The sequence below is a fragment of the Eschrichtius robustus genome, chromosome 10 (assembly GCF_028021215.1).
Source record: "Eschrichtius robustus isolate mEscRob2 chromosome 10, mEscRob2.pri, whole genome shotgun sequence".
Classification (NCBI taxonomy): domain Eukaryota; kingdom Metazoa; phylum Chordata; class Mammalia; order Artiodactyla; family Eschrichtiidae; genus Eschrichtius; species Eschrichtius robustus.
In genome coordinates, this window is record NC_090833.1 from 103,503,672 (window position 1) to 103,519,112 (window position 15,441).

General features: G+C 46.1%; 1 protein-coding gene across 1 annotated transcript; it reads left to right on the forward strand.

Annotated features, from left to right (window-relative positions):
• The first annotated feature begins 7,731 nt into the window (after positions 1-7,731).
• POLR3D (RNA polymerase III subunit D) lies at positions 7,732-14,298 on the forward strand. Its single transcript, XM_068552779.1, has 9 exons — positions 7,732-7,861; positions 8,089-8,258; positions 9,225-9,268; positions 9,881-10,032; positions 10,196-10,320; positions 10,530-10,698; positions 11,031-11,296; positions 11,703-11,855; positions 12,028-14,298. Exons 2-9 carry the CDS (start codon positions 8,094-8,096, stop codon positions 12,148-12,150), a joined length of 1,197 nt encoding a protein of 398 aa, XP_068408880.1. The 5' UTR covers positions 7,732-7,861; positions 8,089-8,093; the 3' UTR covers positions 12,151-14,298.
• The last annotated feature ends 1,143 nt before the right edge of the window (positions 14,299-15,441 follow it).

The following is a 15,441-nucleotide window of genomic DNA, read 5'->3' on the forward strand; positions in this document are numbered from 1 at the left end:
AAGGGCACAGAGCAAATATAGAGTCTGAGGTAAGAGACAATGAGTCTGTAAGTGAAAAAAATCTACAGTCTTAACATTGCTCATGCACTTTTTAGACTCAAAATGTTTACGTCTGTTTCCCCATGGTTGAACTAAGTGTGGAGATCTCAGGGGCCAATGAATGCAGACACATCCAGACAGCCCATAAAAACCACCTTGTTGGGCTTCCCTGGTGGTGCAGTGGTTGAGAATCTGCCTGCCAGTGCAGGGGACACGGGTTCGAGCCCTGGTCTGGGAAGATCCCACATGCCGCGGAGCAACTGGGCCCGTGAGCCACAACTCCTGAGCCTGCGTGTCTGGAGCCTGTGCTCCGCAACAAGAGAGGCCGCGACAGTGAGAGGCCCACGCACCGCAATGAAGAGTGGCCCCCGCTCGCCTCAACTAGAGAAAGCCCTCGCACAGAAATGAAGACCCAACACAGCCAAAAATAAAAATTAATTAATTAATTAAAGTAACTTGAAAAAAAAAAACCTAAAAAGAAAACAAAACACCACCTTGTTCATTTACAAGTGCCAACAATGACAGGAATGGGCAGTGACTGTTTATGAGAACTGCGTGGATTTCTCAGTGCTTATTTTCGTTACCTGTTCAAAATTATGTTTAGACTTCCTACAACCCTCACCAGTCACCTATTTCGAATTTACTAAAGAACATTAATTCTAAAATCTGGACACATTCCTGAGTATTCATTCAACTAAAGAATACAATATGTTTTTTAGCTTTTTTAAACTTAAATATGTAACAACTTTAAGACATGGAAAAATACCGAATTATATTTAAGGACTCTGAAAAGCTATTAGAAGAGACGCTAATGAAACGTTGGAGGGGCAGAAGAAATTTCAAGGGAAGACGATCAAGAACAATGAAGAAAGAATCACAAGTGAAATGAGAAGGGGAAGGACTAATCAGATAGAATGAAGGTACTGGAATAGTCACTAAACTATACCTGAAGTGGACCATCATAACGTAGGAACTATGGAATACCCCTGGGCACAGCATGGCAAGACACCTGGGACAACACATACTGAATACGTGAACTCCTGCCAGGCTGGAAAGGCTTCCCTCCACACTTACTCTATTTAGAGAGTTGCATAGGAAAGAACCTATAGAGAAGACATAGGAAAATGCAAGGCAAAGATGGCTTTTACATCAATGGTGCCAAAATTAAATTACAGATACAATCCACCTAGAAACAATCCACCCTTATTTTTCTTTTCTTTTTTTTTTTCAAGATTTTTTTTTTTTTTTTTGGATGTGGACCATTTTAAAAGTCTTTATTGAATTTGTTACAATATTGCTTCTGTTTTGGTTTTTTGACTGCAAGGCATGTGGGTTCTTACCTCCCCAACCAGGGATTGAACCCGCACCCCCGGCATTGGAAGGCGAAGTCTTAACCACTGGACCGCCAGGGAGGTCCCAACCCTTGTTTTTCTAATGCACATCTAGATGGGCTACTTGGTCTCACCACAAACTGGAATCCATTCATTCATTCAACAAAAATGTATTGGGTGCTTCACTACATATCAGGTGATGTTTTAGGCAATGAGGATATGTAGTGGTAGGAAGGGAAAAAGAAATCCCTGCTCTTAGGGATTTACTTTCTGGTAAGGGGAAGACAGACAGTAAACAAACTCTCTATTAGGTGGTGATAAGTGCTATGGAGAAAAATAAGTCAGTACATAGGGATAGGGAATGTCATGGGGGAATGGGAAGTTACCATTTTAAACAAGGCCATCAGAGAAGGCCTGAAAAAGGTGACTTTGGGCTAAAAAGCCTGAAGGGAGGGAGGGAGCCATACAGAATTACGTGCGGGAAGAGCATTCCCGTTAGCAAGAGCGGAGGTCCTAAAGCACAGGCCCTGAAGCGGCAGCATGCCAGATTGTTCCAGATACAGCAAGGGAACCAGTGCAGCGGAAGAAGAGGGAGCAAGCGGAGGGTGGTAGGAGTTGAGGACAGGGAGGTGGTAGGTGGAGGGACAGATTATGCAGGGCTGTGTAGGCCGATCTAAAACCTCTGGTTTGTACTGCGAAATGGGAAGCCACTGGGCAGTTTAGAGCAGAGACTGACCTGATGTGAAATATGTTAATTATGCTCTGTTGAGACGTGGCTGAGGGCGTCCAGGTGGAAACAGGGATGCCTGTTAGGAGGCTATTACAATAATCACAGCCTCCTCATTAGAGGTGGCCTGGACCAAGGTGGAATGTCAGTGAAGGCGGTGAGAAGTAGTATATATCTGGAAGAGCTGATGTGTTAGAGGTATCGCATGAGAAAAAGAGAAGAGTCAAGAGTAACCCCAAGATTTTGGACTTCAACTCCTAGGAGGGATGGAGCTGCCAGGTACTGAGATTGGGAACACTCTGGAGTAGTTTGAGGAGGAAGATGAAGAGTTTGGATGTGGATATAGGTTGGAGATGCCTGGCAGACATCCAAGTGGAGGTGTGGGATAGGCAGAGATACATATCTGGAGTTCAGAGAGGTCCAGATTGAGATAAGCACTGAGGAGTTGTCAGCATACAGCACACAGTTCAAAGCTGAGAAACTGGACCATTGCAAAGGGAGCAAGTATAGAGAAGAAAGGGAAGAGTTCTGAGAACTGAATCCTACAGCTCTCCAGTGTTTCGAGGTCAAGGAGATGAGGAGGCACCAGCAAATAAATGGCTGCAAAATGATGCAAACGAATTAGGATAAATTATTCATAGAGAACATGTAATAGCTTGAACTTGGATAACATTTTCAGACCACATATTCCTTTTATTCTACTGATGTGTATTCGAAGTGTTCTTTATTCATTTAGCATTTCCAATACCATCAAGAATTCACAGGAACAGGCTTTCGAAAGAATCAGTTTATATCTTCTGAAATCTGCATTTAGACTCCAAAAAACTGTTCTTAAAGACTTTGATTATTAGTTTCGTTAAGTTATCAGACAAAAATGAGATTATTGTCTTTACTATGAAATGTGTAAAAATAAAATGCAATGTTTTTTTTTTTTTTTTAAAGAGACTCCTCTTTTTTTTTTTTAATTTTATTTATTTATTTATTTATTGGCTGTGTTGGGTCTTCGTTTCTGTGCGAGGGCTTCCTCTAGTTGCGGCAAGCGGGGGCCACTCTTAATCGCGGTGCGCGGGCCTCTCACTATCGCGGCCTCTCTTGTTGCAGAGCACAGGCTCCAGACGCGCGGGCTCAGTAGTTGTGGCACACGGGCTTAGTTGCTCCGCAGCATGTGGGATCTTCCCAGACCAGGGCTCGAACCCGTGTCCCCTGCATTGGCAGGCAGATTCTCAACCACTGCACCACCAGAGAAGCCCCAAATGCAATGTTATTAATAACAAATTAAGGTCTGCTAGAATCACAGATATGATTGCCCATGGTTTGGCTAGTAATGATTTACAACTTTCTTTTGAGGCTAGATAAGAGAATGAACACTCGTCCAGAGAAAATGAAGAGGGAGGTGCTGGAGCAAATAAGGAAAGCAGGATGGTGCCGAAAGTATATCAGCCTGATTAGAGGGAAAATTGGAGAGTACTCTTAATGGGAAATTATAATAATTGTTGTTAGGAAGTAAACCCCAAAATGTTGAAGGTAGAAGGCTTAAGTATTCTTTCCTCTTGTCCTTTCAGCCTGAAAAGGGCTGCGGAAATCCAAGAAGTATTGCAGTAAGGAAACTGGTTAAGTAAAGTATGATGCAAGACAACAATTTGGAATAATGTTTAGTCATTAAAAACCATAATTTAGGCCTTCCCTGGTGGCACAGTGGTTAAGGATCCGCCTGCCAATGCAGGGGACATGGGTTCGAGCCCTGGTCCAGTAAGATCCCACATGCCGCAGAGCAACTAAGCCTGTGCGCCACAACTACTGAGCCTGTGCTCTAGAGCCTGGGAGCCACACTACTGAAGCCTGCGTGCCTAAGGCCCATGCTCCGCAACAAGAGAAGCCACCGCAATGAGAAGCCTGCGTGCCTCAATGAAGAGTAGCCTCCGCTTGCAATTAGAGAAAGCCCGCGCACAGCAACAAAGACCCAACACAGACAAAAATAAATAAATTAAAAAAACCATAATTTAGAATATTTAATAACTCAGAAGTGTTTATAGTATATTAAGAGAAAAAAGCAGATTATAGAACCATATATAAAATGTTTCAATTTTTAATTTTGATATAATTTTTAAAGGTTACTTTCCATTTACAATTATTACAAAATATTGGCTACATTCCCCGTGCTGTACAATACATCCTTGAGCCTATCTTACACCCAATAGTTTGTACCTCCCACTGCCACACCCCTATATTGTCCCTCCCCCACCCCCACTGGTAACCACTAGTTTGTTCTTTATATATGTGAATCTGCTCCTTTTTTGTTATATTCACTAGCTTGTTGTATTTTTTAGATTCCACATATAAGTGATATCACACAGTATTTGTCTTTCTCTGTCTGACTTATTTCATTTAGCACAATGCCCTCCAAGTCCACCCATGTTGCTGCAAATGGCAAATTTTCGTTCTTCTTTATGGCTGAGTAGTATTCCATTGTATATATATACCACATCTTCTTTATCCATTCATCTCTTGATGGACACTTAGTTTGTTTCCTTGTCTTGGCAATTGTAAATAATGCTGCTATGAACATTGGGGTGCACCTATCTTTTCAATAAGTGTTTTTTTTTTTCAGATATATACCCAGGAGTGGAATTGCTGGGTCATCTGGTAGTTCTATTTTTAGTTTTTTAAGAAACCTCCATACTGTTTTCCACAGTGGCTGCGACAATTTACATTCCCAAGAACAGTGTACAAAGGTTCCCTTTTCTCCACATCCTCGCCAACGTTTGTTATTTGTAGACTTTGATAATAGCCATTCTGACAGGTGTGAGGTGATATCTCATTGTGGTTTTGATTTGCATCTCTCATAATTAGTAGTTTTGAGCATCTTTTCATGTGCCTGTTGGCCATCTGCATTTCTTCTTTGGAAAAATGTCTATTCAGTTCTTCTGTCCACTTTTTAATCGGGTTGTTTGCTTTTTTTTTGATGTTGAGTTGTTATACTTCATTTATAGTTATTATGCTCCATTTACAGTTATTATAAAATATTGGCTGTATTCCCATTGTTGTACAAGATATCCTTGTAGCTTATTTTACACCTAATAGTTTGTACCTACTATTGTACCCCTACTCCCAGATTGACCATTCCCCACTTCCCTCTTCCCACTGGTAACCACTAGTTTGTTCTCTATATATGTGAATCTTCTTCTTTTTTGTTACATTCACTAGTTTGTTGTGTTTTTTAGATTCCACATATAAGTGATATCATATGGTATTTATCTTTCTCTTACTTATTTCACTTAGCAATAATGCCCTCCAAGTCCGTCCATGTTGCTGCAAATGGCAAATTTTCATTCTTTTTTATGGATGAGTAGTATTCCATTATGTGTATGTGTGTGTGTCTCTCTCTCTCTCTCTATATATATAGATGCTTTTTAAAAATTTCCAAATTTTCTACAATGAATAAGTACCTTTGTAAAAAACAAAATAAAACAAAAACCTAGGAGCTGCTAGAAAGCTGCTGGACCTCAAAGCCCAGAGAATGAAATCAAAGCAGTTTTATCTAGTGCCCCAGTCAGAAGCTAAGAGCTGCTATGCGTAGCTCTGTAAGGGACAGGAAGAGTTTTCCTTTGTTTAGGTTTAGTTATATAAAACCAATATGGAGAAAAGAAGTTGAAAAAAGTCTGGTTTAGAAACCAATACAACAAAATATTAATATATTATTAAATTGACAAAAATTAAAAAAATTTTAAGAGCCAATACTCAAAAGAATGTGGCAAAACGTTATATATATTCTTACATATGACATACATTTATGTATACATTTTCTTACTGGTGATGCATATCAGCACAACCCTTTTTGAAAGCAATTCAGCAAAATGGATGAACAACCATAAAATGTGCATGTTCCAAATGGTGCAGCCACTGTGGAAACAGTTTGGCAGTTTCTGATCAAATTAAGCATACAACTATCATTCAACCCAACAATTGCACTTGTGGGCATTTATCCCAGAGAAAGAAAAACTTCCACAAAAACCTGTACATGTGTGTTCATAGCAGCTTTATTTGTGATAGCCCCAAACTGAAAACAACCCAGATGTTCTTCAAAGGATGAATAGTTAAACAAACCATGGATATTCAGCAATAAAAAGGAATTATACGTGCATGATACATGCAACAACTTGGATAATCTCCAGGGAATTATGCTGAGTGAACAAAGCAATCCCAAGAAGTCACATATTGTATTATTCCATCTTTGAATGATTTCCACTCTGGAAATAACAAAACTATAAGATAGAGAACAGATTAGCAGCTGCCAGGGATGTGTGGGAGGGAGGGAAGTGTGGCTGTAAAAGGGCACTAGAGGATCCTTGTGGTAATGGAAATGTCTTGTATTTTGCCTATCAATGTAGATATTCTGGTTGTGATAGTGTACTATAGTTTTACAATATGATACTATTGGGGAACCTGAGTAAAAGGTACTTGGGATCTCCGCATTGTTTCTTACCACTGCACGTGTTATCTACTATTATCTCAAAATTAAAAAGTTTTACTTAAAAAAATAAAGTATGTCTTCTTTTGGCCAGTTATCAGAAGTCTGGAAATTTGTTCTAGGAATATAATCCAGAAGAAGAAAAAACTTTAAAGGCACCAGATGTTCACTACAGTGGTATTTACAATAGGGAAAAGAAACAATTTAAGTGTCCAAACAGGAACACAGACAAACTGTGACATAGCCACCCAAGAATTATGCAGTCGTTTGATGCATCAACAAAGCAACAAACGTTATTTGAAAAGGGAGGATTCAAAATTGTGGTACAATATGAAATCTCTGTGAGGGGGATTGTAATATATTACAGAAGTTTTAATAGTTATGCTGTGTGAAATTCTAACAAATGTTTTCCTTCCCTCAAGCTATCTGTAATTACATGGTTTTTACATGGTTTGGGGGTGGGGAACGACAGTAAAGGACATTTTTTTATGTTAAATTACAAATGTCGAAGTCACGATAAAAGTTCTTTAAATCTGTCCCTCAGAACCAACGGAACAAACTTCGTTTTTCAGGTTCCAGGGTGGGAACAAGAGTGCATACAAGGGCCCACAGTCACGAGCCCAGGGCAGGTGCCATTAGGCACCCGATTCATCCGCTGCAGCTGCTCCAGCGCTATGCCCACAGCCCAACCCCAGGATCCCACCAGGAGTCCGGGGAAGGGACCCCCGAACAAGGGCGAGGATGCAGCCCGGAGGTGCAGTGACCACTCCAAGGTCACCAGCGAGCTGGCAGTCGAGGCTCGGCCCGGCCCAGCCCAGAGCTCCCTGACTCTTGAGTCGGGGTCTCGCTCTCTGCCCCGCGTCCCCCGCCCCAACCCAAGCTTCGACCTCAAGGCTCCGCAGCGGCGAACTCCCACGTTGCGTCCAGGCGGCCACCCGGCCCCCAGACCCTGAGCTGGCGCCCCCACCTCACGCCGCCAGCCAAGACCCCCCCAAGCGCTGCAGCGTGGCGTGACCTAGACCATTCCCCGCTTCCTTTTTCGCCCTCTCAACCCAGCTTTTCCCGACTCCGGGAAGAACCGGGAAGAGAAGGCGGAGGGCAGCTAGGCGCCGCCGGATAAATACTGTGGCTCGGCCCCGCCCACCGACCTCACTTCCGCCCCGCGACAAGATGGCGGCGCCCGCGCCGTGCCACGCAGACTTCCGCCCGGCGCCGAGGTCCGGGGTCGACCGCGGGTCGCCTCGGAGGTGAAGTCGGGACGTGCGTGGTGCGGAGCTGCAGCCTGGGTGCGCTGGGGTGCGTCGTTGCCTCGTGCCTGGTCGGGAGCCTGGGGAGACGGCGAGCCAAGGGGTCTGGCCGCGGTGGTCCGGGGAGTCTCGCCACGTGGGAGGGGGAGGAGCTGAGACGCTGCGGGAGGGACGCGCTGATGGGGGGCGGGAGGCCACGTGGGTGGGGTTCCGCCCAGGGTCCGCGTGTCCTCCCCCTCGAGTGACTTTGTTACCCCTTTCCTCCTTCTCTCTCAGGCACCATGTCAGAAGGAAACGCCGCGGGCGAGCCCAGTGCTCCAGGAGGGCCCCGACCCCTCCTTTCTGGGGCGCGGGGGCTTATCGGGCGGAGGCCGGCGCCTTCCCTCACCCCGGGTCGCCTTCCCTCCATTCGCTCCAGGGATCTCACCCTCGGGGGAGTCAAGAAGGTACCCGACGGCACCTTTCTAAAGAAACCCAACTACCCTGAATTCCAGGCACCTGGGGGGTTTGACTGATGTTCCTGTAGGGCCTAGCGTGGTGTTGGGCCTCAGGAATCTTGTCCTCAGACTTAACGCCTACAATTTCTGGGGAGCCTACCCTACCTTCAAATCAAGATACTGGGTACAAAATGTTGACATGGCTCTTAGAGATGACTGAAGAGCAGAGAACCTTGAGCAGGGTTTATTTCGTTTTTGTGTGTGTCTTGGATACCTTTAACAAACCCATGAAAGCCACGCAGACATAAACTTTGCCTTCAGTTTAAGAGAGTTCTGAATTTGACCTGGATCCCAGTGTGCAAACTTCTGATCCAAAGTATTATGATTCTTAGGCATGGTATTAGAGGCTCTGAGTCCTTTCCTATTATGTTTATGACTGTAGATGTAAAGGGTAGCCCTTAAAGAATATGGGGAGGATGACAGCATGAAGCAGCCAGTTTTTGAAGACCACAGTTTACCTTTGGAAATTCTGGTGGCAGTCTAACCCGATCCTCTGTTTGTGAGTGCTGGCAGATCTGTCTTCCCTACTTGAGCCTTGCTGCTAGAGCTCTTTCCCTATGATACTGTCTGGTCTCTATAGCAGTTTGAAGACAAGGGGTGAGGTTAGGTAAATTGCTTTGCTATTAGAAGCCCTGAGGGCTCTCTCCTTCCAGGGGGGAGAAGCTGAGGCTGCTATTTAAATGTTGTTTGATGCCCCTTTTCTTCTATGTGTAACTCCACTGTCACCATGACATGACATTCCTCCTTTTCAAACACATGTCCCTTTCTGTAAATCTTTGACAACAGTGTGGAATGTGCAGAAGAGAGCCATGTTGGTCTTCGTCCACAGAAGATGCCCCTTTGGAAGTTTTTATTTTCCTCTGTACTCTGGGATCAGAATTTACCAAATCAGTGACTCCTGTATTTTACTTTCAGAAAACCTTCACCCCAAATATCATCAGTCGGAAGGTCAAGGAAGAGTAAGTAGCTAGGCCTTCTGAATACTTGCCCCTTATTTACTTGTTCTGAATTTGGGCCTTTGGGGAAATAACTAAGTATGTGCCTCAGAAATTTAAATTTGTAGATTTAGTTCTTTTCAGTAGTGATTTTCAACCCTGGCTCCCAGGTGATTCTAGTGTGCAAGCTTTAAAAAAATACAGATGCCTGGGAGTCCATCCCTAAAATAGTGGTTTAACTTGTTTGCAATGAAACAGAGTGATTATCTTTTATAGCCAGGGTTGAGAGCCAGTAGTTTGGGCAAAGATGTATCAGGTTTTCCCTTAAGTTCTTTTGCCATGCAGCTTTCCTACTCTCAGTCAATACCAAAAAATCCACATTTGGGGGCAGTCTCTATAATTCAACTTTTGAGTTACAGTTCTAACATACACTCTCAAACAAAAAGGTAAAGTACAGTAAACTGAAAGGACTCTGCTTCAGCAAGGAAGTGAAAAAGGTGCTAGACTTAAGATTGGGTGTTCTGCTTCTCATGATGTAGTTGTTGGCTCATGTGGAGTGGAGTGTATGGGAAAGTAAGACCAGTTCTCGGAGGCAGGGGAAGCGAGTGGTTTTCCTTAATCCAGTGTCTTTTCCAGGCCCAAGGAAGAAGTAACTGTCAAGAAGGAGAAGCGTGATAGGGATAGAGACCGACAGCGAGAGGGCCATGGACGGGGCCGGGGGCGCCCAGAAGTGATCCAGTCCCACTCTATCTTTGAGCAGGGCCCAGCTGAAATGATGAAGAAAAAGGGTACAAAGCTGCCGGGGCTCCGGGAGGAAGGAATTGGTGGATTTCAGTTCAGACTGCTCGAGAGAAGGGCAAGGGCGGTGGCATTCCCCTGCTTGCTCCCAGTTTAGTGTTCCTTGCTGTTGGCCCCTTCCTTACTCCTGGTGAGCTGGGTGCTTTCCCACAGGGAACTGGGATAAGACGGTGGATATGTCGGACGTGGGGCCCTCTCACATCATCAACATCAAAAAGGAGAAGAGGGAGACAGATGAAGAAACAAAACAGATTCTGCGTATGCTGGAGAAGGATGATGTAGGTACCAGCAGGCTGGGGGGATGGGGCTTCTTTGTGTGATGAAAAGCGCTTCAGGGGAACCAGGTCGGGGGATGCAGAGCTCTCTGATGTCCCGGAAGCCTGGTGAGCGGCGGGAATCTTCGATTAGAAAAGGACTAAGCTGGACTGCACTCCAGGTATTTGTGTATGCTGGCCCCGCCATGTGACCCCCGACTTTTCTTTGGCAGTTCATCGATGACCCTGGGCTGAGGAATGACACTCGAAACATGCCTGTGCAGCTGCCGCTGGCTCACTCGGGCTGGCTTTTTAAGGAAGAGAATGAAGAACCAGATGTTAAACCTTGGCTGGCTGGCCCCAAGGAAGAGGACATGGAGGTGGACGTGCCTGCTGTGAAAGGTACTCTGTGTCAGTTAACGTCTTGTCTCCTTTTCTCCAGCTGTCCCCCAAGAGCGAGTTTCCCAGACTGCTGCTGCTAAGCCGGTCCTCTCCCACTCCACAGGACCTGAGCACGCTCAGCGGGTTCATGCTGACGGGGATCAGTGGGCCCAGCCTGCGATACTCCTTTTTAAATAAGTCCCACAGCTCCTGGATCCCTCTTTCAAAGCAGAGTTTCCTTCCAGCTTCCTGGCTGAGTGACAGTGGAGCAGACCGGGCCGAAGGGATGGGTGCAGTGAGATGGCATGGGGGCTGGCCACTGATAGCCCTTCCACTTCTATTATCTCGGGCAGTGAAAGAGGAGCCGCGAGATGAGGAAGAGGAGGCCAGGATGAAGGCTTCTTCCAGAGCAGCCAGGAAGACCCCGGGCCTCCCGAAGGACGTGTCCGTGGCAGAGCTGCTCAGGGAGCTGAGCCTCACGCAGGAGGAAGAGCTGCTGTTCCTGCAGCTGCCAGACTCACTCCCTGGCCAGCCGCCCACTCAGGACATCAAGCCTATCAAGACAGAGGTGCAGAGCGAGGACGGACAGATGGTGGTTATAAAGCAGGAGAAAGACCGGGTATGTTCACGATTGAGTTCTGTGAAGATGCAGGGGACCAGGAGGGGAAAGAGCCACCTGTAGGGGGAAACAAAGAGGTGCCACCCACGCTGAAATGAGAGAATAATACGCATTTGTTCTTTCTGCCCGTGAGGGCCTTGGGGCTTTGTACTTCAATCCCAGTTGTATGTGCGTTTTTCACAATGAAATATTTTGAATGCGTACAAATGAGAAAACATAAACTCTCATATACCATCACCCAGCTTTATCAGTTACTGATATTTTGTCCATTTATTTATGTTTGCTGTGGTTTTGTTTTGTTTTTTGACCAGTGTCAGGCAGCCCCAGGAAAAGGCCCTGTCTGGGGAGCTAAAGGATGGAGGGAACGGCTCCGTACCCAGTTTCCATCCCCTCATTGTCTTCACAGGAAGCCAGGCTGGCAGAGAATGCTTGTACCCTGGCTGACCTGACAGAGGGTCAGGTCGGCAAGCTGCTCATCCGCAAGTCAGGGAAGGTGCAGCTCCTCCTGGGCAAGGTGACTCTGGACGTGACCATGGGGACCACCTGCTCTTTCCTGCAGGTGAGAGCCTGCTGGGTTGGGACGGAGGCTCTTCAAGGCATTGAGGAGTGTTGAGGACTTGGTGCTGAACATAGAGGAAGGGTTCTTGGGATTATCACGTTAAAATCACGGGACTGAGCGAGTGATAGGCTGTGCGGTTTTGGTTCTCATCTCTGTCTCTCTTGATGGGCAGGAGCTGGTGTCCGTGGGCCTTGGAGACAGTAGGACGGGTGACATGACAGTCCTGGGACACGTAAAGCACAAACTTGTATGTTCTCCCAATTTTGAATCCCTGTTGGATCACAGACACCGGTAAAATGAGCAGATGGAGGATGGTGGTGATTGTGTCCACGGCTGCTGCCTGCTCCAGGCGTTTTGTTCTCAAATCTGTTCAACCCAGAAGGCGCCTGTTTAGCCCACCCACTCCAGCCATTGTCCCAGTTTTGCGCACGTGGCTCCTTCCCGCAGCAGCTGTGAACGGCGCAGTGACCTTCCCACGGCACAGAGACTGCACACCCTCGCTGCTGGGGGGCTTGTCCCTGCTATTTATTTTTATATTTATGGCTTAGCTCTTCAACTGACTGCATCCGCCCCAGGTGGAGCGGGGGCACGGTCTGGGAAAGGACGGGCTCCTTCTCTGGTGACGTCTTTGTTCTCAGGGTAGGAAGTGTACGGGCAGCTGCTGCTCCCTCCTTCCCCGCAAGAGGCGGCGCCAGAGAGAGAGCAGGGACTTCCGAACCTGAGACTCAGCCCCAGCTCTGTCCATTACTAGTTGTGTGACTGGACAAACTACCTAACGTTTCTGAGCCTCATACTCCTCATCTGACAAAAATGAGGACCATACCTACCTCACAGGGTTGGCATGAGGAAGCAGTGGAATATTGTCGATGAAAAGTTGCACAAGGCCAGACATACACAGTAGGCGCTCAATAAATGTTAGTTTAGTCTCCCTTCGACTGAATCTATTTTCAAACAAAAGAGAGATTCTGAGAATCTCAGATAAAGTGAGTGGAGCTGCTTCGTCCCACATTCTTACTCCTCTGTGTCCTGTCCCCGCAGCGTGATGCTCTGACGGTTTGGGTTTGGGCCCTTCTATGCCCTTTTTTTCCGAAGCACTCTTAGGCAAGTGCTTCCTGTTTATTGCTGCGAGGCCCTAGCTGTAGGTGCCATCAGAAGTGACAGAGTCAGAGACTCACTCCTCCCAGTGCCCTACAGATGCCTTCGGGTGACATGGTGGTCCCAGGGCTCCCTCCACCCTCGCTCCTGCAGTAAGTAGCTGCCACTCTTCCAGTAGCAGAGTAGCTGCTTCCACTTTTTCTCAGAAGAAACCTGTGACCACTCCTGGAGAATTGTCACCACACCGAGTCAAATACTGCTGGAAAACAACCCTGGCTGAGATAGTAAGTAGAGATTTCTTGAATATCGGCCTCACTTTGAATTTGAGAGGCCCACCTCTGTCTCCTGCCCTGGCATCAGCTCGGATTCCACGGCCACTGGCCGCGCTGGCCTTGTAGTTCATTGGTCTGTGGTCTTGCTCCCTTCAGCAGCTCACCACACTCTTGACCCTTCCAGTGTGTGGTCCCTGAGGAGCAGCTTCTCTTTCCTCGTCCCTCGTCTGCAGGGCAGGGTCGGGGAGGCACCTCTGAGGTTGGGGAAGGCCTCCTGTTGCAGTGTCCGTGGTCATGAGACACCGGCAACGCAGCTCCCTTTGCTGTGAGCTTAGCAGACCACCTCTGGGACAGGTGTGAACCACACAGACACCTCTTAACTTAGGTGGCCCGAGAGGTTTTGGAAGCATATGCCCTCCTTTATTCTCGCCGCCTTTCTGTTCCTTGAGCCTGTTTTTTATTCATCACCACTGCGGCTTCTTCTCCACCGAGCCCCTCAAGCTGCCTAGCCAGCAGCTAGGAGGCAGGATTGACTGTGTAACCCCCACATCGCCCCTTCTGTAGCTAAGAGCTCACGTGAGCTCCGTTGGATGGTGCTGTTCCGGTCTCTGTTCTCACTGTAGAGGACAGGTGAGCAGAAAGGGTCTTGGAGATGTGTGCCATGGAAGTCCCGTCTGGTCTGATGCTGAGCTTTGATGAACCAACTCCTTTTTTGTTCTCTGGGCTTCAGTGTTTGCTGCTTCTCCTTTTCCACAGCTAATGCACTGCCAGTGAGTCTCCATTGTAATCCTCTCTTTCTCTTGGTTACTTTGGTTCAAAAACACTCTTCTGCTTTTCCCGGCTAACTCAAAGGCCCTGCCTTGTTAGATGTTTGGTGTTTTGCAGTCTTCGGTTCTTTGACTCCTCCGCGGAAGCTTGAGGAAGAGTGTGTACCACTTTTAACGTTCACCACTTCGCCATTTCCAGTATCTTGGGGATCGACCGTTATGACCCTGCATCAGAGTCCCCACGACCTGTCTCTACATTCCTGATAACACAGATTGAACATCGTCAATAAAAGTGTGGCAAAAAGACGAGGCAAGTCTGCTTTCTTGGCCAAGCCTCCAAAGCATGCATTTCTACCAACAAATAAATGCAAATAACAGGAGTAAAAAGCCCAAAGCCAAATTCATGTATGAGTGCAAATGGATGCAAATTTATTACTACCTGCATCTGTGTGTATGCATTTTGTTAAGATGCCGAAAGCGAGCTGTAGGCTTGTTCATTTCTTAATTACATGATTAAGTGACAGAGTGTGGGCCTTAGAGTCAGGGTGGGGTTTGAATCTAACTCCACCAGTGTAACATTGGGGAAAATCATTTATCCTCCCTAAGCTCAGTTTTATTCATTTTCTGTAAAAATGAGATAATAGTAGCTTTTTAATAGGGTTGCTTTTAAATTACAGTGGACATAAAGCATTTATTTCATGCCAGACAGAAAAGTGCTTCTGTCAGGACCTGATCAGCACAAGTAACAGAAAACTAGACTGACAGTGACGTAAGCAATAAGAATGTTTAATTATCTCATGTAACGGGCAGTCTGGAGATAGATGGTTCCAGAGTTGGGTGGCAGCCAGAACATCACGATTTTCTTGGATGCATTTGTTCTGCCATCCTTGGTGTTACAAAGTGGCTGTAACAACTCAGCATCATTTCTTCAGGTGACAGTGTCCAGAGCCAAAGCAGGAAGCAAAGTAGACAGCAGTAAAGGAACTTTCTCCTCATTCTGCTCATATCAGGGAGGAGTATCCTTCAGAGGCCCAAAGAGACTTGCCCTTATGTCTCTCTGATAGAGCGGACCACGTAACCACCCTTGGATGGGCACTGGCAAAGAGGGATGGGTGGACCAGTTTGTCCCCTGGCACTGACGTCTTGTTGCCTTTGAGACAGGGTTTTGTTAGTAGGGAAGAAACAGGAATGGCAGTTGGGTATAAACAGTCCATGATAGTTGCCACCATGATTAAAAAATACTGTCTATTGTACTAAACTCTAACTATATCTAGGTAGAATGTTTTTTAATGTTCAATTACCTTTTATTCTACTAAATAAACCAGTTTTAACATTTTAGTGCATATTCTTTCAGACTACAAAATTGTGTATTTTACATGTAATGACATAAAGATGCTGTTTTACCACATTTCATCTCACTCAAAAATACAGTTCTTCCATGTTAATAGTAAG

Bases quoted from the DNA above. Each gene is read 5' to 3' on its own strand.
- POLR3D (XM_068552779.1), top strand. From the start codon at position 8,094: ATGTCAGAAGGAAACGCCGCGGGCGAGCCCAGTGCTCCAGGAGGGCCC. The intron at 10,033-10,195 runs GTACAAAGCTGC...GCTTTCCCACAG, and splicing joins TGAAATGATGAAGAAAAAGG to GGAACTGGGATAAGACGGTG. The intron at 11,297-11,702 runs GTATGTTCACGA...TTGTCTTCACAG, and splicing joins TAAAGCAGGAGAAAGACCGG to GAAGCCAGGCTGGCAGAGAA.